General features: G+C 47.5%; 1 protein-coding gene and 1 pseudogene across 4 annotated transcripts in view; both read left to right on the top strand.

Moving 5' to 3' along the window:
• Window positions 1-25,568, top strand: part of MTARC1 (mitochondrial amidoxime reducing component 1) — a 38,332-nt gene extending 12,764 nt beyond the window's left edge. Inside the window, exons 3-8 of one of the 4 annotated variants that reach the window (XM_045809646.2) lie at window positions 3,782-3,944; window positions 4,970-5,110; window positions 8,864-8,925; window positions 9,015-9,086; window positions 24,924-25,000; window positions 25,129-25,568. In XM_045809646.2, coding sequence (XP_045665602.2) covers window positions 3,782-3,944; window positions 4,970-5,110; window positions 8,864-8,925; window positions 9,015-9,086; window positions 24,924-25,000; window positions 25,129-25,190 — 577 coding nt within the window. In that variant the 3' untranslated portion in view covers window positions 25,191-25,568. The other 3 variants (XM_045809645.2, XM_087856195.1, XM_045809647.2) reach the window with 3 other exon arrangements.
• Window positions 25,569-26,777: 1,209 nt separating this feature from the next.
• LOC123800182 (U6atac minor spliceosomal RNA) lies at window positions 26,778-26,882 on the top strand (annotated as a pseudogene).
• Window positions 26,883-27,336: the final 454 nt, after the last annotated feature.

Here is a 27,336-nt window from a genome sequence, read left to right as displayed (position 1 = left end):
AGAGAGAGTGCATGCATGCACACAACAGCTTGGGGGGGGCGGCAGAGGGAGAGGACGAGAGAGAATCTTAAGCAGGCTCCACGCCCAGTGCAGAGCCCGATGTGGGGTTCAGTCTCACGACCCTGTGATCACGACCTGAGCTGAAAGCGAGAGCTGGATGCCTAACCGACTGGGCCACCCAGAAGCCCCTAGTTATCAATAATTTATGGAAATGGATTAAATTCTCCCATCAAAGGCACAGAGGCTGGATGGATAAACAAGACCCACAGCTATGCTGCCTCTGCGAGACTCACTTCAAATTTAGGGACACACATAGGCTCTGGGTGAAGGGTTAAGGAAAGATATTCTACACACATGGAAACCAAAAACCAAAAGAGAGCCAGGGTTGGTATATTTAATCAAACAAAATAGATTTTCAGTCAAAGATTGTAATGAGACAAAGAAGGTCATTATATAATGAAAAGGGATATTCTTTTTTTTTTTTTTTAAGATTTTATCTATTTGAGAGCCAGAGAGAGAGAGAAAGAGAGAGAGCACAAGCCGGGGGGAGGGGGGTGGGTGGGGAGGGGGAAGCATACTCCCCACTGACCAGGGAGCCTGATGGGGGCTCAATCCCAGGATCCTGAGATCGTGACCCGAGCTGAAGACAGACGCTCAACCAACTGAGCCACCCAGGCGCCCTGAAAAGGGATAAATGCATCAAGAAAATGTACCAATTGTAAATATATATGCCCCCCACCTTGGAGTTCCTAAATATATTAAGTAAATACTAACAAAAATGGGCAAAACAGCAATAGTCGGGACCTTGGTATCCCACTTTCGACGATGGATAGATCGTGTGGAGAGAAAAATCACTACTGAAACGTTGGCCTTGAACCATACTTCACACCAAGTGGACCTAACAGACATTTACAGAACATTTTCTCCAACAGCAGCAGAATACACCGTCTGCTCAAGCAGACAACGAGTCTTCACCAGCATAGGTCCTGGGATAGGTCACAAAACAAGTCAGCAAACCTGGAAGACTGAAATCATATCAGATATATTTACAACCACAATGGCATGAAACCGGAAACCAAAATAGGACGCAAGCTGAAAAGTTTACAAACATACAGAAATTGAACAATACACTTCTGAACAACCAGTGAGTCAAAGAAGAAATCGAAAGGGAAATTAAAAAAAAAAAAAGTCTTGAAACAAAGAAAAATGGAAACACAACTTACCAAAATCTGTGGGATGCCGCAAAAGCAGTTCCCAGGTTTTTTTAATGCTGACATTAAAAAAAAAAAAGATCACAAAGAAATAGCCTAATTTTATACCTCAAGGAGTTAGAAAACACGCTAAGCCTGAAGTTAACATAAGGAGGGAAGTAACAAAGATCAGAGCAGAAATAAATGAGAGGCTAGAACAATAATAGAAAAGACCAACAAGGGGGCGCCTGGGTGGCACAGCGGTTAAGCGTCTGCCTTCGGCTCAGGCCGTGATCCCGGCGTTATGGGATCGAGTCCCACATCAGGCTCCTCTGCTGTGAGCCTGCTTCTTTCTCTCCCACTCCCCCTGCTCGTGTTCCCTCTCTCGCTGGCTGTCTCTATCTCTGTCGAATAAATAGATAAAATCTTTAAAAAAAAAAAAAGACCAACAAAGCGAAGAGCTGGTTTATTTATTTTTATTTTTAAAAAATTTGGGGATGGTTGGCGCACGTAAGAGCTGGTTTTCTGAAAAGATACAATTGACAAACTTTTAGCTAGGGGCATTAAGAGCAATGAGAGCAGACTCAGATAAAATCAGAAACGGAAGAGGAGACATTAAAGCTGATAGCACAGAAATACAAAGGATTATAAGAGACTGCTGTGAAGAAAACTCACTTGAAATAACTGGGGGAAAAAAACCCAAAACAAAACTAGAGTACTTACTACCATCTACTGAGAACATCCGAAACCTGAGAATCGTTCTGGGGACCTCATATAGATGATCCCTGATGCTCGTAAGAAGGTTGTGATTTTATCCCCATTCTATAGATGAGAAAGCTAAGGCACAAAGTGAGAAATATCCCCAAGGTCACCGAGCTAGTCCTTTGTGGGAACAGGGCGCACTCCCCAGTAGGTCTACCTGACGCTCTCCTCTTTCCCAAACTTCAGGCATTTGCACAGCCGTGCGTTATGCTGACTCTCGGGCATACGGTTGAGCCCGGAGCAACACAGGTTTGAGCTCTGTGGATTCGAACATGCAGATGTTTTTCAATAAATACAGTGCAGTCCTGTAAATTTATTTCCTCTTCTTTACGATTCTCTTAATAACATTTTCTTTTCTTTAGCTTTATTGTAAGAATACGGTAGGTAATACATGTAGCCTACAAAATATGTGTTCATCACCTGTTTATGTTATCCATAAGGCTTCTGGTCAACAGTAGGCTCTTGTAGTTAAATTTTTGGGGAGTCAACACTTATATGTGGATTTTCCACTGCATGGAGGGTTGACGCCCCTAACCCCTGTGTGGTTCAACAGTCAACTGTATTTATTGAATGTTTTCCTTCAAATTGATTCAGCTTTTAAAAAAGACCTTAAAGGCATTTAATTAATTAATTAATTTTATTACTTATTCTTAGTATTTTTTTTATTGTACCAGATGTGTAGTGACTTTTTTACATACATCTTCAGTAGTAAAATATCAAAGTATTTTAATTCCGTGAGAAATGTATGTCTCGGGACACCTGGTGGCTCAGTCGGTGAAGCGTCTGCCTTCGGCTCAGGTCATCATCCCAGGGTCTTGGGATCGAGCCCCACGTTAGGCTCTTCTCCCTCTGCCTACCTCTCCCCCTGCTTGTGATCTCTCTCTTTCTGTATCTCAAATGGATAGGTAAAATCTTTAAAAAAATATGTGCTATAAATGGAATGTAACCTACTAGAAATACTCCCTGCAGAGGTCTCTGGACCTGAGGTCTGTTCTTTCTTTTTAAAAAGAGATGATTACCACGTGTTGCTAGAATTAAAGCCTTACTGTCATGAACTGAACGGAATCATGTTCTGTCTGTGCAATTCACCACTCTTTCCTGTTGTTCCCAAGTACCAGTCTTATCTTGAATACCCACGATAGTAATGGTCCTACGCATGGGAAATACCATGCGATCGTTCTGGAGAACCATCCAGAAAACATACTATACTGTTTCTTTCTCTCTGCAGCAGTGAGACACATACAGCTCCCACGAAGTCCTGCATCCTGTATGTCGGGGGGGGGGGCGGGGAGACTTCAAATCCTATACTGATTGCTAGCAATCAAATCAAATTAGATTATTCTTGTTGTCTATCGTGTTTTAGATTTTATAGAACATTTTCACATACATTGCTGTGACTACTTTCATTACCATCATACTGGTGACATGTGGCTGGGCCTATTAAGTACAGATTTCTGGTTGCTGTCCAGCTGGGTGAACCAGATTTTGCAGTAATTGTACGTTTACTTTACACCGATGCATTCGTTTTCTTCTGGAGAACTCCGTACCTTTTCAAACCTGTGTTCTTATTTTATTCTCCGTGCATTCCTTCCAGATGGGGAAGCACAGGTATGTATCACTCTGTTGTACAAGTGGGGAGAGCAAGGCTTGCCACAGACTTCACTGAGCCTTACACAGGGGTTCGGAGGCAGGGCCAGGCTAAAATCGTGTTTACTTGATAATTAAGGAATCACAGTGACACCCCAGCTTTTCGGATCTGTGTAGGACACGCTAGGGTGTCCAGATTTTCAAAGCCCACGGCCATTCTTTGCTCTTGCCACCCCCTGCAGAGTGCACGGCCTGGAGATCGAGGGCAGGGACTGTGGGGACGCTGCTGCCCAGTGGATAACCAGCTTCCTGAAGACACAGCCCTACCGCCTGGTGCACTTCGAGCCTCACCTGCGACCGAGAAATTCTCACCAAATATTGGACGCTTTCCGGCCTACCGACCAGGTCAGAGGAGCATCCCTTGGCTTTGGCCTTTGGTGTGTCCTGGGGAAGGCTGGCCTCCTCAGGGGTACAGAGCCCATCAGGCAGGGCAGCCTGTGTGCTGAGCTCCGCTCGGTCATTTTGCGAGGCAGCCCCCAGGCAGCTTGGCCTGAGCGGCAGCTGGGGATTATAAACAGTAGGCAAAAATAAAGCCCTTCCTTTGGAAGCTTCATCTGTATTTCTTGATTTGGGGGACTCTTGCCTTTTTCCCATGGGCATCTACTTTCCTACTTATGCAAGCCTTCCAGTGCCAACAGGGTTTCAAAACTGTTCTATGTCAGGACTTTTTCCACGCTGTTCTGTAGCTGAATGTGGAGTCCAACCTTTGTACGGGGTGATTGCAATTGTCAGATGATCACACTTGGGCAAATGGTGTGAGGGTAAGGAGAGCCACAGGCTTCAAGGGACCAGGTTAGCCCTCTCGGGAATAAGGCTGTAAGGATTCATCATAAAGGGAGGGTTGGTAACACAACACTATGGTAGCACAATTATTATGGCCATTAAAAAATTATATAAATGGTCAGGAAACAGACTTGATGTTGATTTGCAGATTGCATAAAAAAATAGGTATCCAGAGAATCAGTGAATATTTTTATCACCCATATTAAGGTCATCAAGCCCATCGCATTGGGGAAGTTGAGGCTTGGAAAGGTGGAGTGACTTCCTTAAGGGCACTTGGCCAGTGGCAGCTCTCCATCCCAAGCCCATGTTCTCTTCATTCCCTCATATAATTCCAGTTATCTGCAAGGCTATTTAGGAATCCTGAACCACTGTGACTTTTCTATATAAAGAACTAAAGAAATACTTAGAAATATTGTGTATGTATGTGTGTGTGTGCGTGTGTGTGTGCATGTGTGTGCGTGTGTGTGTGTGTGTGTGCATGCGTGCACGTATACACGGGTGTAGGGGCTGGGGAAGAGAGGGTTCCAGGAACTAGACACATATGACCTCTGTGTACCACCTTCTAACCATTTCTATTTCCTTCCCAGGTTGCGTACTCAGATGCCAGCCCATTCTTGATTCTTTCTGAGGCATCGTTGGCAGATCTCAACTCCAGGCTGGAGAAGAAAGTTAAAGTGACTAACTTCAGGCCCAATATCGTAATTTCAGGGTGTGGTGTCTACGCAGAGGTAACACAATGCCTTCCTTGTCCCTTTCCTTGGATTTAACTTTTTTTTTTTAAGGTATAAGAGTCTCTGACATTGCATTAGATTATTCTAAAGAATTCATTAATTATCGGTTGTGTGCTAGACAATTCAGAGTTTCAATTTCTTGAGCATCTTATCAGTGCAGACTTCTGCACAGAAGGCGCAAATATACATGACGTGCTGGTGTCTGGGGGGCAGTTCTGGGTCTGAGACTTCTAAGGAGAGTTCCGGTATGTAGCGTAGTTTTCGAGTCAAATGTATGTAGCATAAAATACATGCTGTGTGTGGACCATGGCTCAAAGTCAGCATGGGCTCATGTCTTGTTGAGGTTGGCCTTCCTGTTCCATCGATGGCCCCAGGAGAAGACAGGCATCTATAGTATGGCTGCTGGGGCGTGCGAGTGAAGTCCCCAAGCTGGACGGCACTGCCCTAAAATTTTCCCAGTGCCACCTTCTATCTGTGCTCAGATGTCTGTGCTGTGGCTTAGCATGAGGGCACCATGATTCTAGTGGCAGATTTACCTTTGTCATTGTCTTTGGATATTTCGTTTGGTTCTCTTCCTCGTCAAACACGATGGTAGATGTTGGTGGCCTTGGGCATTTGGTGACTGATGACCACCCAGCTGTGGGTACTTGACGGAGGCACTAGCCCTCAGATGGGAATTCTGGAGTTCCGGCGGCGCATATTTCTAGATGGCAAGTGGAGGTGGAGGGCAGGCGGCAGAACTGAATCCACGTGACTGAGTTCTAATCCCTTATATTCAAGGGAACGGTTTCTGCCTTTCTGTCAGGCTGTGAGGAGGCAGCTATGTGTGCTGAAAGAAGCAGTCTAGGAATTTGAGGCCCACACTCAAACCCGAGGCTCTGAGGTCAGCTGCCAGCTTCCTCACTGGCCTCTCTAGGACCCTGTGCACTCCCTCTAAGGCTCCTTTACCTGCCTGGAGAATGGGATGATCTTTTCTGCTTGGGATTACCTTATAGGTTTGTTAAAGGATCAGTTTGGCTAAGGTGCCTTATGAAAAGTATAAATGCAGCGTCAGTCAGTGGAAGGCAACAGATGTACCCCCAAATCCACCTCTGCCATTTTATGTGAAACGCCCCGAGCATATCATGTCTTCCAAAGATGGCAGGTCAGCTGCTAGTGTGAGGTGGGAAATGTGCCCTATCCCCGAGAGCCTGGACTGGGCCGTCTCTCCGTGTTCCACTGTGACGAGGGAGCTCGTCTGCCCTCGATCACACCTGGCACAGTTCAGCCGGACTCAGACAAGAGGGAAAAATCCATGTGGGTTGCCTTTGACCATCTCATTGATATTCGTCTCTCACCAGTTGTGGCCAGGAAAACAGTTTCTCTGGAGGGTTTTCCTTCTCGGGAAAAGAGAAAGGAGAGGGAGGGTTTCCATTTAATTCTCACATTGTGCTTTGCAGCCCAGGGAGATGAAAGTCATCATTCCCATTTTATAAGGGGGAAAGGAGAGGGCTGGTGTGTGTGGGAGGGGTGACCTGACTTACTCAGGCTACCCCATAGCAAGAAGTGGAGGGGCTGGGTCTTGAACCCAGACTGTACCATGGGCCACAGGAACTCTGAGCATTGTAAGGGGTGTGCATGAGGTTGGGACACTGAATTTGAATCCACCTGCTTCACTAAGTGGCGGTGTGACCCTGGACAGGTCCTTCACCTCTCGAGGCCCCTGCTTCCTGCAGTTGTAAAACTCAGATGATTTCAGCCAGCCCCTCCCCTGATGGCAGCTGTCAGAATCAAGGTTGATAAATCTGCGGAAAAGCTCTTAGACATAGAAAGTGTCACAGGGAGGTGGGGGAGGGTTTCTGTCCTACAATCAGAGTGAAGGGGCCTGGCTCAGGCATTCCCAGCTGTGACCGACTTAAGCTTCCTTCCTCCTGCGATCCTTGAGCCCTGGGTCTTGTTGACGACGTTTCCTACCCCCAAATTCTGAGATGGTCAGATGCAGGTGAACTTGAGTACAGAGGAGATGGCTCAGAGTAGGAGCTCAGATTTAAATTTGTTTGAACCGAATCTAGTTCTGGAAGCCTTCCTTTCCCTCTACCTCTGAGCGCTCCCTAACTGGGAACATTTCATATTTTAAGTCGGATGGTAATACGACACCGGCTGAGCTCATTTTGCCATGGCGTGTCACTCATCACACTGAGTTGGTGCCTCTGTGTCCCATGCACTGTGGATGACAGGAGGAAAACAGGATTGAAGACGAATGGCTGCTTCTTCCAAGGAGATCACAGTCCCAGGTGATCAGACTGTGAATAGGCCAGCGAGACAGGCCAGGAGGGTGGTGACTGCAGGCTGTTAGGTGTCCCCGGGGGTGTTACTGACCCAGACTGGATGGGAGGTGACGGCCCCCCCAGGGTCTGCTCAGGCACAGAGCATCCCAAGGCTCAGGCCTTGCACCCGTTTACATCCCTGGCTTTCCTTATGGTGGAATTTTCTACCTTATTTATCTGTGGCTCAACCCCCAACAGGTTCTAGTGTACCTAAAAGGGGCTCTGGAAATACTTCTTTAATGAATAATAAATTAATTTCCTACCCAGAACCCACATTTCTCCTTTTGGATCTTGTATGTTTTTTATGACCACAGTGCCCCCTGGTGGGAAGACACACACAGAACAGGCTGGGGCTGCTCTAATCGGGTGCTCAGCTTTTTTGGACCCTTGTGATACCTGCAGTTAAAAGACCCACTTTATGATTAAAAACTGCAATACTTATAGCAAGAATGATACACACGCTCAGAATTAAAATTCTGAGTCTGCAGGTCTCTCTCTGGCTTGTGACCAACAAAGAACTGGGCAGGTTGGTTTTGACTCAAGAAATTCTGTCTTCAGCCCTCAGGCAGCTGGCACTTGTCTCCCAGGGTAAGAAGTTCAGGACTATGATCAGATGTCCTTCGTCTCCTCAGTGTCTTCCTTCTAATCATTCCCTGAGGCTCCTCACCCTTCTTCTGTGACTTCCAAAGTCTCTGCTCTGGAAGGTTCCGTTCAAATCCTCTCTTTTCTGTGAAACTTCCCCTGACCACAGCAACCTGAGGCTTTGTTCCTCTGAGCTTCCAGATCCGTTCTTGCCTGTGTGGGTGGACCCACACACAGTGTACCACCTTACAATGCTTTCTCTCCAATTCTCTGGAACTTTAAAAGAGAAATCGATCGTTTACCTTTTCCTGTCTCCCCTGCTGGATTCGAGGGGGCGCCAAGTCCATTGATTTGGTTTGCCCTGAAAAGGAGGCCCCACTGACCCAGGCTGTGGACAAATACCCGAGGAGCCCGCTGGGCTGGAGCCCTTTGTTCACACGCCTGTGGAGGTGCGGAGATAAGGGCCTTGGCCTCTTCTCCATCTGTTCGGATTCGCCGGGGGAGATGCGAGCTAACTCTACCAATGCCTCAGGGTCTGAATGCACCCAAGGCATGCACAATTTAGAGGGATGCCCCTCCCTACCCCTTTTCTCTGTCCCCCACGCCCCCTGGGGGCCCCAAGCCTTCCATTCCCCACCTCCTCGAGCCCAGTGGCATCCGGAAGGGGCATTCAGGGACATGAGCAGACATGTCCAGGCAGAGAGGGGACAGGAGGGTGTGTGGCTGCTGAGGGCTGACCCAAACGTCTGCCATCTCGGGTGTAAGTGGCTCCGTTAGGCAACACCATGTGTGAAGTCCTTACACAGGTGTGCAGGGCTCAGGCTTGGATGGACTCATAGGAATTTTGTGCTTTGTCCTCTAGGATTCGTGGGATGAGCTGCTTATTGGTGACGTGATACTGAAAAGAATAATGGCTTGTTCCAGGTAAGGCTCCTCTACCCCTGGCAGGGAGAGGGAGGGGAGAGCCAAGTCAGTCGGCTTTGTCCCTTGTATGATGCTATGTGTGTACTCAGGTGCGTCTTAACCACGGTGGACCCAGACACCGGCATCATGAACAGGAAGGAGCCGCTGGAGACCCTCAAGAGGTAGGACGAGGCAGCTTGATCTCTCTAGAAGCAGTGAAAACACCAGTGAACGTACAGTCTTAGAGCCGCCGGGGGTCCCAGTGGCTGGGTCCCTTGGGCAGTATTCCTGGCGGCCATTGGGCAGTCATTCCTGGCGGTTCCCAGAATGCCTGCTTGCACAAATAATTTAATTTCTCATTGAAAGTTCACGATTCAAACAAACCAACTTAAGAAATGCACTGTTTAGGTATTTCGGCAAATTATACTATGGAGTATTAGATGATACCGAAAATTTATTAAGTGTCATTATGGCATTGTGATGGAAGAATTTCCCCATATATTTTGGGAAGGGTGCTGAAGTAAGGAGGGGAATTGGCACCATGTCTGGGATGTGCTGTATTATTATTTTAGCAAAAAAAAAAAAAAAAAAAGGTCATGTGGAAAAATGTGTCAAAACCTTGATTAATAGAATCTGGTGATAAGTATGTTCCCCATATACTTATTCATTGTAGCATTTCTACTTTTACGTTTATTCTGAAATATTCATAATAAAAAAATTTAAAAAATTTAAGTGAAAGATACAGAGAATAAGTTTAAATTGCATAGAAAGATAGTTAAAATAACATGGATTTTTAAAAGCTGATTGTAAAATAGCCTAAATAGTATTTATTTTTTATTTGATTTTACTTAATATTTTTTTTATTTTATTAAATATTTTTTATTTATTTGAGAGAGAAAGCAGAGGGCAGGGCAGAGGGAGAGGGAGAGAGAATCTCAAGCAGGCTCCACGCCCAGCATGGGGCCAGACTCGGGGGTCGATCCCATGACCCTGAGATCATGACCTGAGCCTAAACCAAGAGTCACCCAGACGCCCCTGATTTTACATTTTAAAACATAGAAATGCACATGAGTAATAAAGGGCTGAAAGTTTATTAATGCAGGTGTTCTTGTGGTAATGCAATTATGGGCAAATATATAGATATATATATATTCTTATATGTAGACTTTAAACTTTCTGTGATCATGCAGCCTTACTTTTGCTAAAATGACAGTTCAGGACCGAGCACGTCAGTGGTGTCATCTGCCCAGTGTGGGGTCCGAGAGGGGCTGTCAGGTCTCATCCCTGCAGCTCCTGAGCCCCTCAGCTTGGATCCCGACTTGTGCCCCAGGGTGTCTCTAACAGAGGGGGAGGGGAAGGCATGGAGCGCCGTGACTGCTGCTTCGGGCCAAGCCGCAGGAGACTTGGGGCAGGAACGTAGCTGGTGCCATCTGGCTCCAAAACCGTCGTGGGAGAGCACAGTGAGGGGTTCGTGCGACCAGACTCACTGCCCTGGAATGTGAGTCCTGCTGCCTCCCGTCCTGCCCTCTCTCACAAACCTCGTGGCCTTCTTTGGGCCAACTCTTTAGCTTCCTTTGATCAACACCAGTCTTCTCTGCCGATCTTGCTGTTTCAGCAGCTACTATCTGGCCGTTCCTGGGGTAGAGGGCTCTTGTCCCAGCCAGCAAATCACCCCCAGGCACATGGCTCTGGGCCTGCCCTCGGTGGCCATCACCCATAGCCTGGGAAGACAGGTGTCCTTCATGAGGGCCAGGCCGCATGGCAGAGAGGTCGGTCAGAGTGAAGTCAGACGAGCTGGGTTGAGGGGGTTAAGGAGAAGCATTCTTAAAGTGAAGAGCAAATGGCTATTTTCCATCTGGGTCCCCACCACTGAGCGTGGATTTGCGAGAACATTCCAAGAGAGGGTTCAGACCAGCCTCAGGCAAATCTCATCATTTGGAGATGTATTTCTCAATGCACAAAACAACGTTAATTCACTTTCTCGTTTTCACTTAATAATTATTACTTAATATTAAGAACTTAATATGATAAAACACTTGAGATTTATATATTTCACTCCATGTACATCCCCCCCCCAAAAAAGTGAAGAAAAATTTAACTCTAGGGCATGATGTGCCAGTTGAATTGTTCAGAGCTGAAGTCCACTGATGTGTGTGAGTTACTTGAAAATGCCAAAAAATTATAATGAGTTGATGGATGGATAAAAATGTGATCAAGGAAGTGTCGTAAAGTGTTATGGGTAGAGTCCAGGTCATTGGTCAATGGGCGTTTGCTCTAAAATTCTTTTAACTGGTTTGCATGTCTGGGGATTGTAATAATCCTACGTGTGTTGGAACATTAGTAAGGGGAGCGGGGTTTTGAGAAGCAGCGATGACAGACTAGCTATTCCTCAAAATGCACTTACTGTCAGAACAAAGCAGAATCTGGTCTACTTCCGGTGGCCGCAGAGGAGCTGTGGGGAGAAGGGCAGGTGGGGGAGGAGAGCCCCGTCCTGGGAGTCAGGAGCCCTGTACTCATCAGCCGTGCCCCCTCTCACGCAGGCCAGGGTGTTCTTGCCTCTGAAACGAGCCGGGTAGGACAGATCTGGGTGAGTGTATGTGCAAACCTGCTGAGTGATTTTGGGAAATGATTGTCACCCTTTTGTGTACATCTTGTCCCGTCTTTCCCCCCAACATGTTACTTGGTGTCCCCCCAACATGTTACTTGGTTACTCTAGACTTAGTGTCTCTGCAGGCAGAAGCCCCTGAAAGCACTCGGGTGTTTAGGCCCATCCTCTGAATCTCTCGTGCCCGCCTCCATGGGGAAGCTGTGTTGATAGAACGAGGATAATTGACCCAAACGCAGAGCAAGGGCAAGCAGGCAGGGGTCACAGGGAGCCAGCACCCCCCACCCCCTGACCCTCCGCAGGCTTTCTGCTCCCCAGCGGTCACACCCTGATGGCTCCTAATCCCCCAGGAGACAGAGCAGCCAGTCTAGGTATCTTCCCCTAACTCTTACGGAGATGGAAATTGCCGTAGATGGGGTAATCCATGCCATCCCCAGGACAGGTGGCCATAAATCCAGAAGAGAAAGGCCGGGCCTCGCAACATGGATCATGGGAAGCACAGCAAACAGTGGGTCCAGAGCACCTTCTCCGCTCTCAGGCGGGTTGCTCAGAGCCAGACTGCTGTCCCTTGTCCTGGGTCCTCAGGTGCCCAGGGGCTGTGTTGCTTCGAGAATGCAAGGGAGACCTCTACCAGCCTTACCCACCGAAGCCTGTTGCCCACAGGCAGAGCGAGGGGTGGCAGAGCAATGAGAGGAAAAGAAACAGGTCTGGCACTGCTGCTCGTGTGCGAGCGGGAGGCCCAGGGGAGCCTCTGTCTGTAAAATCCCCGCAGTGGCGGCACAGAGGAGGCCTGATGCCTAGCGGGAAAGTAGGAAGACGGAATTACTCTTTTCTTTCTCCCTCTCTTCCTTCCTTCCTTCTTCCCTCTCTCCCTCCCTTCCTTTCTTCCTTTCTCTCAAGATTTTATTTATTTATTTTATTTTCAAGAGGGGGAGATAAAGGGACAGGGAGAGACAAATCCCAAGCAGATTCTGCTCTGAGTGTGGAGCCTGACATGGGACTTGATCCCAGGACCCTGAGATCATGACCTGAGCCCAAACCAAGAGTTGGACGCTCAACCGACTGAGCCACCCAGGCGCCCCCTACTCTTTTCTTTCTTAAGGGAGACTGACTTTCACACTGATCCCCAGAGCTTAAGGAGTGGTGGGAGTCCGTCATTGTTGCTTCCAGAACATCTGGAGCCTACTAGAAAGAGGAAAGCACGTTTGCCTAGTAGATGCAAAAGTTTCACCGGACACACGAATACTTTGGCATTAAGGACATTGGCCACTTGTGTTAGGCTGTGTTGAGCTAAAGACAGAAAGATATAGTAGTAATACTGTAGGGGGAGACAGACACCCCCAGCCCCATCTGGCTCTATCACCGATCATGTGACTTCCGCAAGTCACTTAGCTTCTCGATGCTTCAGTTTCCTTGTTGGTAAACACTGGACTAATAATACTGCTCCTGGTTGATCTGAATAAGGCAATAAATATGATTTAAAAAAATAGATGATAAAATATTGTACACAATGACCATGTAAGCTCTGGTTGTTGATAGTCTCAGTCTATGAACTTGACGCTTCTGGGAGAGGGAGAAGCCTGAAGACGCTTCTCTCTCTCCTCTGAAGCTATATTAAATAAAACCCAACCCAGATCGGCTCAGCCTCTAGGACTCGCCTCCTCTGAGCTGCCTTCACAGTACTGTTTCATTCTTAGCCTGGCCATCGGGTTAGTGGGTCTTGGGGCCTCAGAAGTGGCCCATGCCTGCAGGTTGGGGACCCAGCCATGACCAGAGACCCTGCTTGCGGTCATGGCCTGGGCATTGACCAGTAACCAAGCAGACCAGGCAGGGTAAATAATGAGCAGCCCTCACGGTGCAGAGGACTTTACAGGTAACAGTGTTTCCACTCACACCCTTCCAGTTTGGACACCTCTGTTTAAACTAAACAAAGTGTCTTGAAACTGCTCATTAGAGTAGTTGTAGGTTTCCTAGTCGTTGAAAAAGAAAATGCATTAATAAAAGGAGCTTTTAAATGAGTTTGTAATTTATCAATCCCCCCCCCCAAATATATCTTTGAACAAAATCATAGATGATCCCAGGAAGATACAGCTCTGTTTGCAATCTGTTGAACAAAGCTTGGTGTGCACACGGTTCGCAGACCGCTCGCAGTACCCGCTCATCCCCACAAGGGGTCGCCCATGATCTCGGTTACGGGGGTTTCCCGCGTCCCTGCAGGGGCGGTGTTAAGGGGAGCTTCAGGTGGGGCGGAGAGTTGGGGAGGGTTGTAGGGAAGTCCTGGAAGGCTGGGCCCCGCGGACAGCCAGCTCTCCAAATGCCACAGCGCTTCCCGTTTCTAGTCCTAGACGACGAAATGGACTGCCACCTGCGAACCAGGTGACCGAACCTGCGCTCGCACAAAGCAACTTTCTTGCCCCACCCTGCACGGTTGAAGGGGCGGGGCTGGAAGGGACCCTCCCCTCTCATTTACCTGGTGGGGGCGTGAGTGCCCATGTGAGTGGCTGGTGGGAACAAGCGGGTAGAACCCACGAGCGGCCAAACCTTTGTGTGCAAGAATTAATACTAACCCGCTCAGTTTTTCTCAGGTCTGTGCGTGTACCCAGCTGGTACGTAGATGACCAGGGATCAACCACATCTGGGTAGGGAGCGTGGTGACTGTGGGCGGAGTGGCCAGACCCCGCCTGACCACTGAGATCTGTGCTCCGGGGCATGCTGGTTACTCCTCTGAGACTCACCTGTCAAGTGGGGAGAACCCACATTCTCACCTAGGCTTGTTGTAAGCATTAAGAGATTGCTGTGTGAGAAGTTCTTTAGAACTTTCAATACCCCCCCCCCCGCCCCCCAAGATAATCCGAGTGGAGGACCCAGGCTACAGAACTCCGATCCTGAAGAGGCCGTCCTCTGATAGACACAGATCCTAAAATGTCCCTGGTATTGCATGCTGACGGGAGGGAGAGGCAGGTGAGGAGAGGCACCTGGGCTCCCGGGGTCCAAGGTCATTGCGGGGACCTGACGGCCAAGCTGGGGGGTGCTGGGGGTGGGGGGGAGGCAGGGCAGCCTGGAGCAGCGGCTCATGGCCTTCATCCACTCGCTGATTGCTCATTTGTTTGCTCGGCCAACCTCGTTGGAGAGGCCGCAGCGATCCCGCAGGGAACGGGACAGGCCGGGCGCCTGCAGTCTGCCCGGAGCCGCGGGGCCCTGAAGGCGCCTCTGGATTTGATCCGCCATGTCTGATGTGAAGAACAAAATAAGGGCCAGGTTGCCACAAAAGTGGTTTTTTTTTTCCTTTTTAAAACACTGTAGAATGAAATGAAGACTTTCTATAAAAGTGTTTGAAATAGAAAGATGATATAAAATTGGAGCTAGCTTTGGTGAGAAACTGAGGGAAAGCTTTCTCCCAGTGGAGGGGAAAGCGGGGAGAATGTCGCCATGTTGTTCCACACACTCTGCCTGGGGCTGCTCGTGTTTTCCGCCAGGCAAAGATGTTCATCCTGATCCTAATAGAGGCTTTCAGTCACCCACACATTCATCCATTCGGCGAAGGATTGTGTGGGTCACTGGGCACCTGGGGGGCCCAGCGCTGGGTGTGAGCTGTACTAGGGAGTCTGTCACAGCTGCTGCTGTCAGGGACCCTCTGTCTTGCAGACAGACAGACATGTACCCCGACTACAGGACAGGGCATGGGAGTGTTCCAGGGGCAGTTAGGGAAACACTGAGGATGGGAAAATTACTCCTGGCAGGGGTCTCCTGGGCTTCGTTCCTGGCAGGTGGGGCATTTGAGTTGGGCCTTGAGGGGAAGGTAGAATTTTAACGCATGGGGAATCAGAAGAGGGACATCCCACAGGAGTCTCGGAGCCAGTGAAGTGCAAAGCAAGATAAAAGGACATTGAGGGATCCCGTGGAGAGCTACACAGGGGCAGGGAAGGGGCAGGGGGTGACAGGTTTGAAAAAGCTGCTGGGGCCAGGTGGAGAGCCTTGCACGCCCCACTGAAGAGTTGGAATGTTGTTCTGCAAGCACTGGGGAGCCATTGACAGTGTCTGAGCCTAGGCATGGTTAAGGCCAGAGCAAAATTAAGAAATATAGTGTCCCACCAACAACGAATTGGGAGCCAGGGAGCGGAGAATGAGGAAAAGAGTTTGGTTAAGAAGTTGTCACAATGGTCTGAGCGTGCTGGAAGCAAGGTGGTGGCCGTGGGAGAAACCTCGAGCAAATCCAGTGATGTGGGGCAGGAAGAACCTCAGGACTTGGTGACTACGGACAAGTAGGGGGGGGGGGTAAGGGGAAGGGGGTCCTGGAGACCTCCAGGGCTCCAAGCCTGAGGCACTGGGAGGATGGTGGTTCTAGATGCCCAGGGAAAGGAAGGTGGTAACGTATGTCTACACATCTCAAGAACCTCACCATTTAATGCCACAAACGGGAACGTTCCATGGAGGAAAGATGTGGCGTCTGGCCATCGGGGGCTCTTCTGTAGTTTGTGCCAGGGGCAGGCTGCTCACCACACAACTCCGGGAGGCGCTGTTCTGTTAGACTTCGGTGGGAATGGTGCCCCCTGGTGGCCCTGTGGAGGGGTTGGACATTGACTTTAGCCGAGAAGGAATCATAGGCTGTTTGCACTCTTGCTTCTGCTATGACTCCTTGTGATCTTTCTCCTATTGCAGTTATCGTCTGTGTGACCCTTCTGAGCAGAAGCCGTATGGAAAATCACCTCTCTTCGGGCAGTATTTTGTTCTGGAAAGCACAGGGACCATCAAAGTGGGAGACCCTGTGTACCTGCTGGGCCACTAGTAGGAATCATGTCCTGCAATGTCAGATACCTTTGAAAAAATGTCCTCAAAAACGCCAATACTGGGAACACAGTTCTGGAACTGATACCTCAGCATTTTCTTTAGGTCTGTGACTTCCAAGCTTTTTGTCTTTTGGACTTCCTGGTGCCTCAGTGCTCCCCAGTGTCTTTGCACAAGGTGAAGAAATACAGTCTTGATAACTTAAGAGGAACTCAGTAAGTCATTTGGATGACAAGACAGAATTCTGAAAACCCCTTGTGTAACTGTGACGGTGGGATTCGTGTTCCTTCTTTTCCATTTACCTACCCAGAGGGCTAACCTCCATCATCTTATTACCACTCTGTAGGGAAAGAGAAGAGAAGAGCAAGAGGAAGAGTGGGCAAGTGAGAAGAATGTTCTGGAAGAATGCTATGGAGATGAACCAGCTCTCCAAATAAGTCTGGAGTGTCACATCATTTTTCTCCTCAGGCCCTAGACTAAGTTTTGAGAAAGTATAAAGAGCCTGACCTTCAGGAAACACTTGAGATGTTAATTTTCCATAGGTCATCTTGGACTTGGCACTGTTCCTCCTCAGACAACATCCATGAGGGTTTGATGGATCCTTCATAGCATGCAGTGTCTCTGGTCTGGAGAACCACTGACACGTCCGGGTAAAAGTCAACTCATGAGAGCAGCATTGCTGTCAGACTCTGATGTGGAACGTGTGAAAAGCAAGACAAAAACTTCCTCGCCTTGACACTTGAAAATATCAAATACATCTCATTAGGAATCCCAAAGTTTTCCCAACATAGGAGAGTGGGCAGTAGCACTAGAGAGGGGAAGACCCCTAGTTTGATGTTGTCTGAGAGGCTGTTGTTCAGTGTTGATCAGGGAAATGATAGTATCCTGTCTTCGCAGAAGAGCAAAAAGAAGGGAAAAGGAGAGGATGCCACCTAGTGGTGTTGAATGGTAGCTCAGCCAATGCTGTGGAAAAGATTGAAAAAATACCGGTGGATGGGTTTTAATTTTCCATCCTTGAACTTTTTTTTTCCTTTAAGGAAGTGGGGGTACCCTCCAGGTGCTCTCTGCTTCTTGGCTGTAGGTATTTCATTTCCTAAAAGCTCTCAGAAGGGTGGCTGTGCTGCCACAAAGCCCTCCGAGATCCTTGCTGTTCCCATCAACTCATGACAGGGAATGCCTCCTTACTCGTGAGTGGGTACGCTTCCTCAAATTCAGAGTGAGAAAGTTCTGGAGTCCATGGATGAGAAGAAATGTGATTTTGTGATTTGAAATAAACCACTGGAAAACTTTCAAAGGAGAAAAAGAAAGCATGTTCTAGTTCATTAAAAACCAATATCCAATCTTTCTACCGATCCAATGACTTTTAACACTAAGTTGATGAACCATTTCTTTCACTGGCATTTTGTCCTTAGGAGCTGACCAAACCATGAAAAAATGTTCTCCAACTGTAAGTAAATGGAAGCGACTTTGACTGGTGTCAGATCTTACTAACTTCTTGGCACAGAAATCAGACTCTGAAGCTGACTGATGTGAATGGGCAAAGCCAATAATCCTGCCGCCTGACCAGAACCGGGTCTCTTACAAATGGACCTGCTCACACACGCCTTCCCCAGGCGAACACCCATCTTTGACGGGCTGTCAAGCGAACATGCTTTTTACCAAAAGCTCTGCATTTTCCACGTCGGTTTTATACAAGAGGTTAGTAATCATTGGAATCTAGCCTAGCTCTGAGGTAATGTTAGAAGTGAACAGGTGCACACGTGTATGTTTTCTGGTTGGCGAATTCTTGCCATTTGTGTCCCGCACACTCGGCGTGAAGTGGAGAATGAAAACAATCCATCAGGTAATCTGGCCCATCACCTTCCCCGATAAATCCACCGTATGCTGAAACTACAGAGAGACTGAAGCAAAAATAAGAGTTCAGCAAGTCACGTTCCTAATGGGACCTTGGGAGCCCGTGACAGAATTCACACAGGATTTAAGAAACCAGGTGAATATGGACTAAAAGGGTAGCCAAGAGTTAGGCACCGGTGAGACACTCCAGGTTGGTTTGTGGCTGTTCTAGAGATTTGTAATCAGTGGCAAGCTGAATGCCTTCGATCTGAATTTCTAACCCTTTGTAAATAGTAACATCCGATTCCCCAGTGACCCATTCTGTGTCAAAGGCCATCCTTCCTGCAGACCCTATCACTGTCCGCAGTGCAGAGCCATCCTCAAATGGGGGAGGGGGTTCCCGGACACCATCATTTGTCGGCAGTCCCCTTCTGCCCCTCGGAGTGTGAGGAAGATTCCTGTCTGGAGAGAGAAGTTCCAATGACCTCTAGAATCTCAGAGTAGTTGCCAAGCTTTCTGTCAGGGAGATTTAAAAGCCATTTACTTGTGTTTATTTTATATTTAATGAGTTGGTTCATGCCAAAGGCCGGGCTGCTGTCTCGTTTATTTTGGATACCGAACATTTGCACACAATTCCACTTGAAATATAGGATCGGGAATATAGACGATCACAGACCCTCAGAAAGGTCTTACAGCTGTGGGTGATGGACATTCGAGGTCAGGCCAAAATATCCACTCTTGGTGGGTGTTGTGTTTCATTCTGGGTGGCGACTTTGTGCTGTAATCACAGCAGAGAGTTACCAAGCAAGGGCTGGAGATCCAGAAGTGAGGAGTGTGGGAAAGGCTCCACTGGGCAGACTGCTCGAAGGCTCACTTTCATGGCCGTTCCAGAGAAGAAGTTGGGGCTTTGCAACCGGGAGACAGAGCAGCGACTTAGACTCACAAGGGCAGAAAAGAATCAGGGTAGGCCTAGTGGGAATCGGGCAGTTGTCTGGCAATGAGAGATCCTCCTCCTGTCTTTCTGCCCTTAGGGTTGTGGGGGCAGGGTGAGGAGGTGTGCTTGTTGGGGGCTGCCCATTTGGTGGAGGCCAGGCCGGCTTGTCACTTTGGGAAATTATCTATGAGGCTGTCACCAACAGCGATGGCAAGCCAGAGCTCCTGGCCTGTGTCTCCAGAACTCGGGTAGTGTGACAGATTGGAGCGGTCCATGATGGCAGAGAGCAGAAGGTCAAGAGTCACTCAAAGGCGCTGGGGCGGCTCTCACACCAGGCTTTGACTGTAGGTCTAACCAGGGCGTTGGGGCTGTGTCCTAACATGACACTTCCCCAGGTTTTCTTGGTCCATGAAATTCTGGGACTTGGCCTTGAGGGTTGCTTCTAAAAAAGAATTGCACTCTGGGAAGTCCTGCGTGCCTCCCTTTAGGGTTTCTTCAGAGGCCTAGCAACTCATTGGAGGCTTGGGACCTGCATCGAAGAATTCTGTTGAACGCTGCCCTCCTCCAAACTCCTATCTGACCCTGCCTGAGAAACCTGTGCTGACCTCCAGAGCTCTCAAGGGAGCTCCAGCCAGGGGCAGGGAATCACGATTAGCAAGAGTGGTGCACTCATGAGAGGGCTGAGGAAGTTAAAAGAGCCCCCAACCACATGAGGAGGCGTCTCTTGGATGCTTCCTCCTGTCTTCCCCCTCGTCCCTGGACTGAGGCTTGAAAGGTTAAAGGAGGTGTAGAGAGAGCGTCTTAGACCAGCTTTCCCATTATGGAGCTTGGGGAGATGCATTCCTTTTCTTTGGACTCGTTTTCCAAACCTGCATTCACGGACGGATAGGGTGGATCGGGGTTGAGGGGTGGCACAGACTCTCGTCTTGGCCTTACAATGCCGCATCCGTTCTCCGGGGCGTTTATGCGCCAGGGCGGGGCCCTATCTTCCCAGCTGTTAGCTTTCCCTTTCCCTCGCCACTTGCAACTAGAGTTGCCTCTCTCTACCTGAAGCAGAACTACCCCAGGGGTCCTACTGCCCCAGCCATACATATATACTCACTGGATCCCATGATCTTACACCTGCAAGAACATTGTTTGCTTCTACCACCTTCTTAGAGATGGATGAGTGAATTATGACAGGGTCTGAAGTTGCCCAATTTCAAGCAAGGGGAAGAATCTGGTTGAAGGATTCAACAAACGCACTTGGAATTGAGATAATAGAAGTGTACCTGAGGTATCCTTGTCTGCTTTGGCTGCACTGTCTTGAAGGAAGAGGCCCAGGCAACAGCTTTGACTCTGATCCTGTTCTCCCTCAAAACATAGCTGATAGGGGACTGGTGGGGCCATCTGGTCGCATCCTCTTTGGCCTAGCTCCGAAAGAGGAGTTGTTGCCCTCATCACATGATTAGTCTTCCTGGACAGGCTGTAGTAACAAAAGGGGCTGAGAAGTGTCTTCTCATCTAACTTCTTCCAAGGCTGATTTTGATGGGTGGGTCAAGTTCACTCACGTTTGGCTATTGACCAACCTAATCTTTTCACTCTTGGTGGTCCTCAGTCGTGCTCCCTTACCTTCACAGAGCATTCTAGACTGCGCTTCCTCCTACTTCCCTACTGAGGCCCACGGCCCCTGATTCTTTCCCTTCATTTCCTGCTCTAGGCCCTCTACCAATCCCTGACCTATACCTTCAGTGGTCCGGACTCCAGTCCTGGTGGAGGCCTGTGGGATATAAGTCAAGGCTAACTTCTCTCCCTCTCTTTGGGATTTGCTGGGACTATTGTAAATAAAGTATTGTCATAATTATTTCTGATTAATATTTTTACACCTAGTAAAGTTTCAAAGGGATGGTGTTTACACTGTTTAGGGGAGGGGCACCTTCCAGATGACTTGCCCAGCAATTAAAGCCGCTTGTTAGTTGGAGGCCCGGGATGGCCGAGGACAGCTGGAGAGCTCTCTTTGCAAGCAGCTCTGGTTAACATCAACCGGGAAAGCTCTTTGTAAACACATGAATAATTGATCGTCCAGCGCTCACATAGCTACTGAGGATCTGAGCCTGTATGACTCATTTGCGAGCCATCCCTGTCGTCTGGATGCCATAACATTGGAGGAATGATGATCGTTTCTTGGAGATTCTTCTGTGGCCAGAGTTGCCAAGACCAAGGCTGTAATGGTTTGTTATGATGACCTTTGTTATTCCATTAGGCTCAATTGCTTTAAAAAATGATGTGTGCATACTTTGGGAACGTTTTTACCCTTTACGTTGACCTGACATCATAGTTTATATTACAAAATGTATTAATGACAGAGGAGTGTTTTCATGTCCCAAGGACAAATTTTAACAACCATAATCTGCCCTTAGTCATCATAAATATAAATGTATTGGTCAAACAGATCTCGTTAATGTGGCCAAGATAAATGTAAGTCTATATTTTAAGGCAGTTGAAGTTCTAGAGAATATTTGGAGCTTTTTGTGGGGCTAAGAGATCTTGTATACGTGCTATCAAAAGGCTGAGAAAATTAACATGTTTCCCCCTCTGGTTTTTCGTTGGACAGATATAAACGTCTTGGGGATGTCAAGTAAGATTGTTCACATAGTTTCTGGACTCTGTTAATGCCTGGTGGGGTGAAGCGTAGTTCTTAAAGCTGTATTCTTTTCATCATGCTCACAGTGCTTCTGAAAAGAAACAAAATAAAGATTTCAAGACTTAGCAATGTGTTGCTCAACCACATTTTCCTGTTTTACGTGGTGCCTTGAAGTTTTAATTTTGTTAGTGCCCCCTGCCCCACCATCTTGCTTCCTGTGGGAGGAGCCCCTTTTCCACAGATGCACGGCTGACATTTTCCGTCTATATGCCGGGCACGGGCTGGGTGGAACGCTTTGCCTTCCTCTCCGTTACGCCGCAGCTCGGAAGTGTTGGCCGTTGCTGGTGTCCACATTTTAAGCTTCTCAGGCAGAAAATAAATCCTTGTTTAGAATCCTTTTTTAATCGTGTTCTTCGTTTGAACCATGAAAATGTGTTTAAGGCAGTAATGTCCCAAATGCCACTCTCTGAGAGAGTAGACCGTTTACAGGGTGAGTTTGTCTCCCCTGAATACGGCAAACATGGTGCCATAATTAAACCCTGATGACCCCAGGGTCCTGGGATTGAGCCCCGTGTTGGGCTTCTGGCTTGGCGGGGAGCCTGCTTCTCCCTCTGCCTGCTGCTCCCCCTGCTTGTGCTGTCTCTCTCCCCCTCCCCTGTCTGACAAATAAATAAAATCTTAAATAAATTACCACTGAACTGTACACTTCAAAGTGGCTAAGAGAGTAAATTTTAAGTGATGCGTATTTTGCCACAATTAAAAACTAGTAATAAAAAAGAAAAAAAAAGAGGGGCACATCGGAGATTTGGAGTTGACTTAATCCAAACTTCAAAGCCCCTTTTCTGGAAACAGCCTGACTCTAGCCCCAGAGATAACCTTACCCCCATCCAGAACACCAACAACTCCTCTTGTTGAGACTAAAGAGAATAAGAAAGTGAAATGTAATGGCTTTTAACTTAACCTTGATCAAGGGTGAGATAATTTAACTTTAGACTTTAATTTCTTGTTTTAACTTCTTTGGACCTTTACTTGTTTTGTTTTTAAAGATTTTATTTATTTTAGAGAGAGAGAGAGAGAGAGAGTGCAAGCAGCGAGGGGGGCAGAGGGAGAGGGGGAGAAAGAATCTCAAGCAGATTCTCCACAGAGCACAGAGCCCAAGGCGGGGCTCGATCTCATGACCCCAAAATCATGACCTGATCGGAAATCAAGAGTTGGACGCTTAACCAACTGAGCCACCCAGGTGCCCCTGGACCTTAACTTGCAAGGGGATTTTGAGCTTTGGAGTCCCTGGTAACTTGATATTTTGAGAGGAGTGAAGTTCCAATGTAGAACACCTCACTGTTGACCTTTTATTGTGGGGGCGCCTCTATGGTGTCATTGGGTCTCGCTGCCTAATTTCTAATAGGTTATGTTGGTCGATCAGGCTGGAGACAGACTGAGATGGAAAATAGAAGAGAATCTACATTTTCTATCTTGACTACAGAAAGGCCTTGAAGAACATAATGTACTGTACTGACCCATCTCAGAAACTTCTGGGGCAAAAATTCACACTTCCTGCCCAGGAAGATCCCTAATGGAACTGTGGCTGGTGTTAGGGGTGTCGAAGATACTGTCCCACTTCTGGCTGACTACAGGCATAACGGGTAAACACAATGGGTCCAAAGAACAACAACAACAACAAAAATGGAGGAATTTGGGGGCAGAGATGGTAATTTCCCTGCAATAGACCGCTTCAGGATTAAGATGGCACATATCCCAATGTACCCACATGAAGAGATGTTAATTAGTCTAGGGTCCTCTCTGCCTCCTCACACTCCTCTCCTCAGGGGAGACCTGACTGGTAAATTTAGAGGCAGCAACTGAGCTCTGCCCCTCCTCCTCCACCTTTCTTCTTGGGCTCTGCTCATCCTCCAGCTGCAGGATCCCAGGTCTCTTTGAGCCGAGTGGCGAGCTTGGCAGAAAAACCCTGCCCTTGTTGGGAGAAGCCTGCAGTTTCGTGTTGTGCTGCCCAAGGCTGGGTGGATAAATTCAGCACTGGGATTCAGCATGAGAAATTCCATCGCTTCTATGTTTCTAAACCACATCCTCCAAGCTAACTTTCATCAGTAATAAAATAGCTATTTTGATCTAAAACAAGAGGATTTTTCTTTGATCGAAAACCACGTCCACATACTCATTATGCCTTCACGTCGGTCGCATGTCATGCAGTCTGCAAAGCACGGTTGCCCGCACACGCTGGTTGACCTGGCAATCCTGTGAGCTCGGATGGATGGGAAAGCTTTTTGTACGAGGCTGCAGTGCTACAATCACACTTACCCCTAATCGCCGAAGCCCCGTCGGTGAGGTTTGAAGAGATTAACTCACGTGCCTGTGTTGTAGGTGATGGGCTAGAATGAGAACTCGAGGCTTCTGGCTTTGGGTCACGTGCTCCTAAAGAATGCGTTAGCAAGAGTTATCTCAAAGAGTGGTAGTATCTTCAACTGGAAACTGGTTTAATCCTACAGTCTTGTTTTGAAACATCTGCTTATGACTTCACAAAGGGACCTTTAAGCTCGGTGTCCGTAAGCTCTAGTGCGTATGTGACTCACGTGGGAACCTTGAGTAGAGTGGATATTCCTGTATCCGGCACCCAGCTCTGCCGATGGGGGACTGAGGTGGGGTTAGGGATTCTCATTTTTATAAAAACCCAACTGCTCTAAACCCTTCCCTGATTTTGTGTAGACCAAGTCCTCACAATCCTCACTCCGTTTTAACGTGGACATGCTTGCTGTATGGTGACTAACATAATATAATAAAAAAAAAGAATAAAAGAAAGAAAAAGAAAAAAAAATAATATAGGCATGCTCCTTCGTGGTGGGTAAAGAGGGACAAATCCTGGCTTTCTTTGAAAAAGGGAACTTGGAAATACATCATGGTGAACCATGGATGCACACGTTTTGGATGATGGGGTTACACTGATGCAAACCCATAGAGGCCCCGGCAGCCCTCAGGGGACCACAGTGCCCCCTGCTGGATGCAGTGGTCCTGACAGACCGCGGAGCTCTGAAGGCTCAAAACCTACCACCTGAGCCTCCAAACGACTGAGTTAACGGCCACGTCACTAACTAATCCTGAAATAATTCTCCAGGAAGGGGCAATGCCTGGGGCTTAAGCATTGTGCACGTGTGTGTGTGTTGGGGGGGGGGATAAATGAGAAAGAATGTTTTGTAAAGTATTTGCTTCTTGTTTTAATGAATCAGTGCCTTTCAACGAATCAACAAACAAGAAGGAGGTCCCAAATACAACGTTAACAGCGCGAAGCGTACGGGAGCCGACGGTATGGTTTAAAAAAAATATTTAAAGGCAAGGTAGGGATTAGGAATGCTGAGGAGTAATCGCTACATTCTCTTAGGGCTCAGGGAGTTGTTGCGAGCCTACTGGTTTTTCTCTCTTTCTGCTGCCCAGCCAAGCTTCAGAAGAAACTCTTTCCACGTGAACTGGAAAAGATGAATTTCAAGCTTCCTTGAGAGCTCTAAAACCTTAAATCCTTCTTGAAAATAACCTGCCGCTCGGGAATCTTTGGTCCCCCCAAATTATAAAGCTTTTCCTCGGGCTGAGGAATGGCTGCATTATTAACTATGATTACTTAAGTCTCTGAATAGAAGGATGCAATAAATCTGAAAGTATTTGTTCTGGTTTGTGACTAAGCAAAACTGTATAATATTAAATCAGATGTTGTTATAAACATATGAAATAGCACATTTTTTTCCCAACTTGGGGCATTGTGGCATGAAGCTTCTGGGAATCTAAAAAAAAATGTTTTTACATTCTTGGATCCTGAGACTGGTTTCTGCTCGGTTTTCTTCTTTCTGAGCATGGATGTTAAATAAAAGTGCTTCTGTTTAGATCTCTGTGTTTTCCCAGTGAGTTAGCGAGGTTGAGGAGAGGTGTTCTTACTTCTTTGCAGACTGTTCTCTGGGGTGGAACTGGTGACCCAGGCCGTGTGTGTGTGTGTGTGTGTGTGTGTGTGTGTGTGTGTGTGTATGTGTGTGTGTGTGTCCGTGTGTGCCTGTCCAGTGGGGATGACGAATGGCGTCCGAGTACCCTGGCATGTTTGGGTTGGAAGGGCTCTTAGACACAATTCGTTCACCAACCTCCTCATTGCCCAGGTCATATTTTCAAACTTTGGTTCAAGTGTGTGGGAGAGAGAAAGCCATACAAATCTGGAGGTGGGGAGGAATTTTGAAATTCAAGTCCAAGTTTCTAGGTTAAGCCTCTGTGGCCTCTGGCTTGGTCAGAAGAACAGGAGGGTTGTCAGTCACGTGACTAGCCTGCCGCTGTCCTTGGGGGGTCACCCCCAGCCCTGGGCAATGACAGATAATCACAGCCCTGGGGAAAGCTTCACGTTTGCCTCTGGACAGTGGTCAGGTTGGCTTCATTTTCCCCCTCAAAGGAGTGATAATGCCTCTGGATGGTGTATAGAATCGCGAGCAAAGAGCCACAAAGAGGGCAATAGAGGAAGTGTTAAAAAGTGATTACAGTTTTTCTTTTGTCGGCACTTACGGGCACTTTTTCTTTCTATCGTTTCCCAATATATTATTTTTTATCATTAGGATAATACATTTCTATTAAAAATAAAACTATAGCCTCAGAATACTGTGTATTTAATAATTGCCTTTTACAAAGATGAATTAGGGTATTAATAGCGTTCTACAATTATTTAGAGCTGCACTGTCCGAAATGGTAGCCATTTAGGGGTTATTGACATGTGGCTGGTCCAAATGCAGATACGTGTGAAACACCTACGAGATCTTAAAGACTTAGTAAAAATGAAAGGTTGTAAAGTATGGCTGCAGTCATTCTTATGATTACGTGTTGAAATGATAACAATTTGGATAAACAGGGTTAAGTAAATTATTAGAATTAATTTCATCTGCTTCTTTTTAATGTGGCTACTAGAAAATTAATAAATTAATTAATTTTTGTTTCTTTACGTCATCTTTATGCCCAACATGGGGCTTGAACTCACAACCCCAAGATCAAGAGTTGAATGCTCTACTGACTGAGCCAGCCAGGCTCCCTGCTACTAGAAAATTTAAAATTACATTACGTGGATGCTGTCTGAAGGAGAGAAGGTTAGCTTTCCCCAGACAAGGACAGAAGAGGCTGTCAGGCCTGTACAGCATTGTCACCTACTTGGTGGCATCTAAACATTGTTTCGAGGAAGGAGACTGACTGCTGGATGGGTACAAGGTATCCCCTTGGGGGAATGAAACTGTTCTGGGTAGACAGTGGTGACAGCGGCAGAATATTGTGAATGTGCGACATGTCACTGACGACAAATTTTATGTTATGTGTCTCTTACCACCATAAAAAAATTGCGGGGGGGCCCGGGTGGCTCAGTCAGTTGAGGGTCCCATTCTTGATTTTGGCTCAGGTCACGATCTCAGGGTTGTGAGATGGAGCCCGTCATCGGTTTCCATGCTCAGCATGGAGTCTGCTTGAGATTCTCTCTCTCTCTCTCCCTCTGCCCCTCCCCTGGCTCATGCTCTCTCTCTCTTTCTCAAGTAATAAATAAATAAATAAATCTTTTCAAAAATTGCATATGCAGCTCACGTTATACTTCTGTTTTCATTCCGTGTTTAAAGTAAAGAGGAGGGGGGTGTGCCTTTG

This window comes from Ursus americanus, chromosome 2, assembly GCF_024610735.1.
Source record: "Ursus americanus isolate L20-20 chromosome 2, mUrsAme1.1.p, whole genome shotgun sequence".
Lineage (NCBI taxonomy): Eukaryota > Metazoa > Chordata > Mammalia > Carnivora > Ursidae > Ursus > Ursus americanus.
Note: the sequence above shows the minus strand (reverse complement) of the source record. Positions and strands in the feature narration are given on the sequence as shown.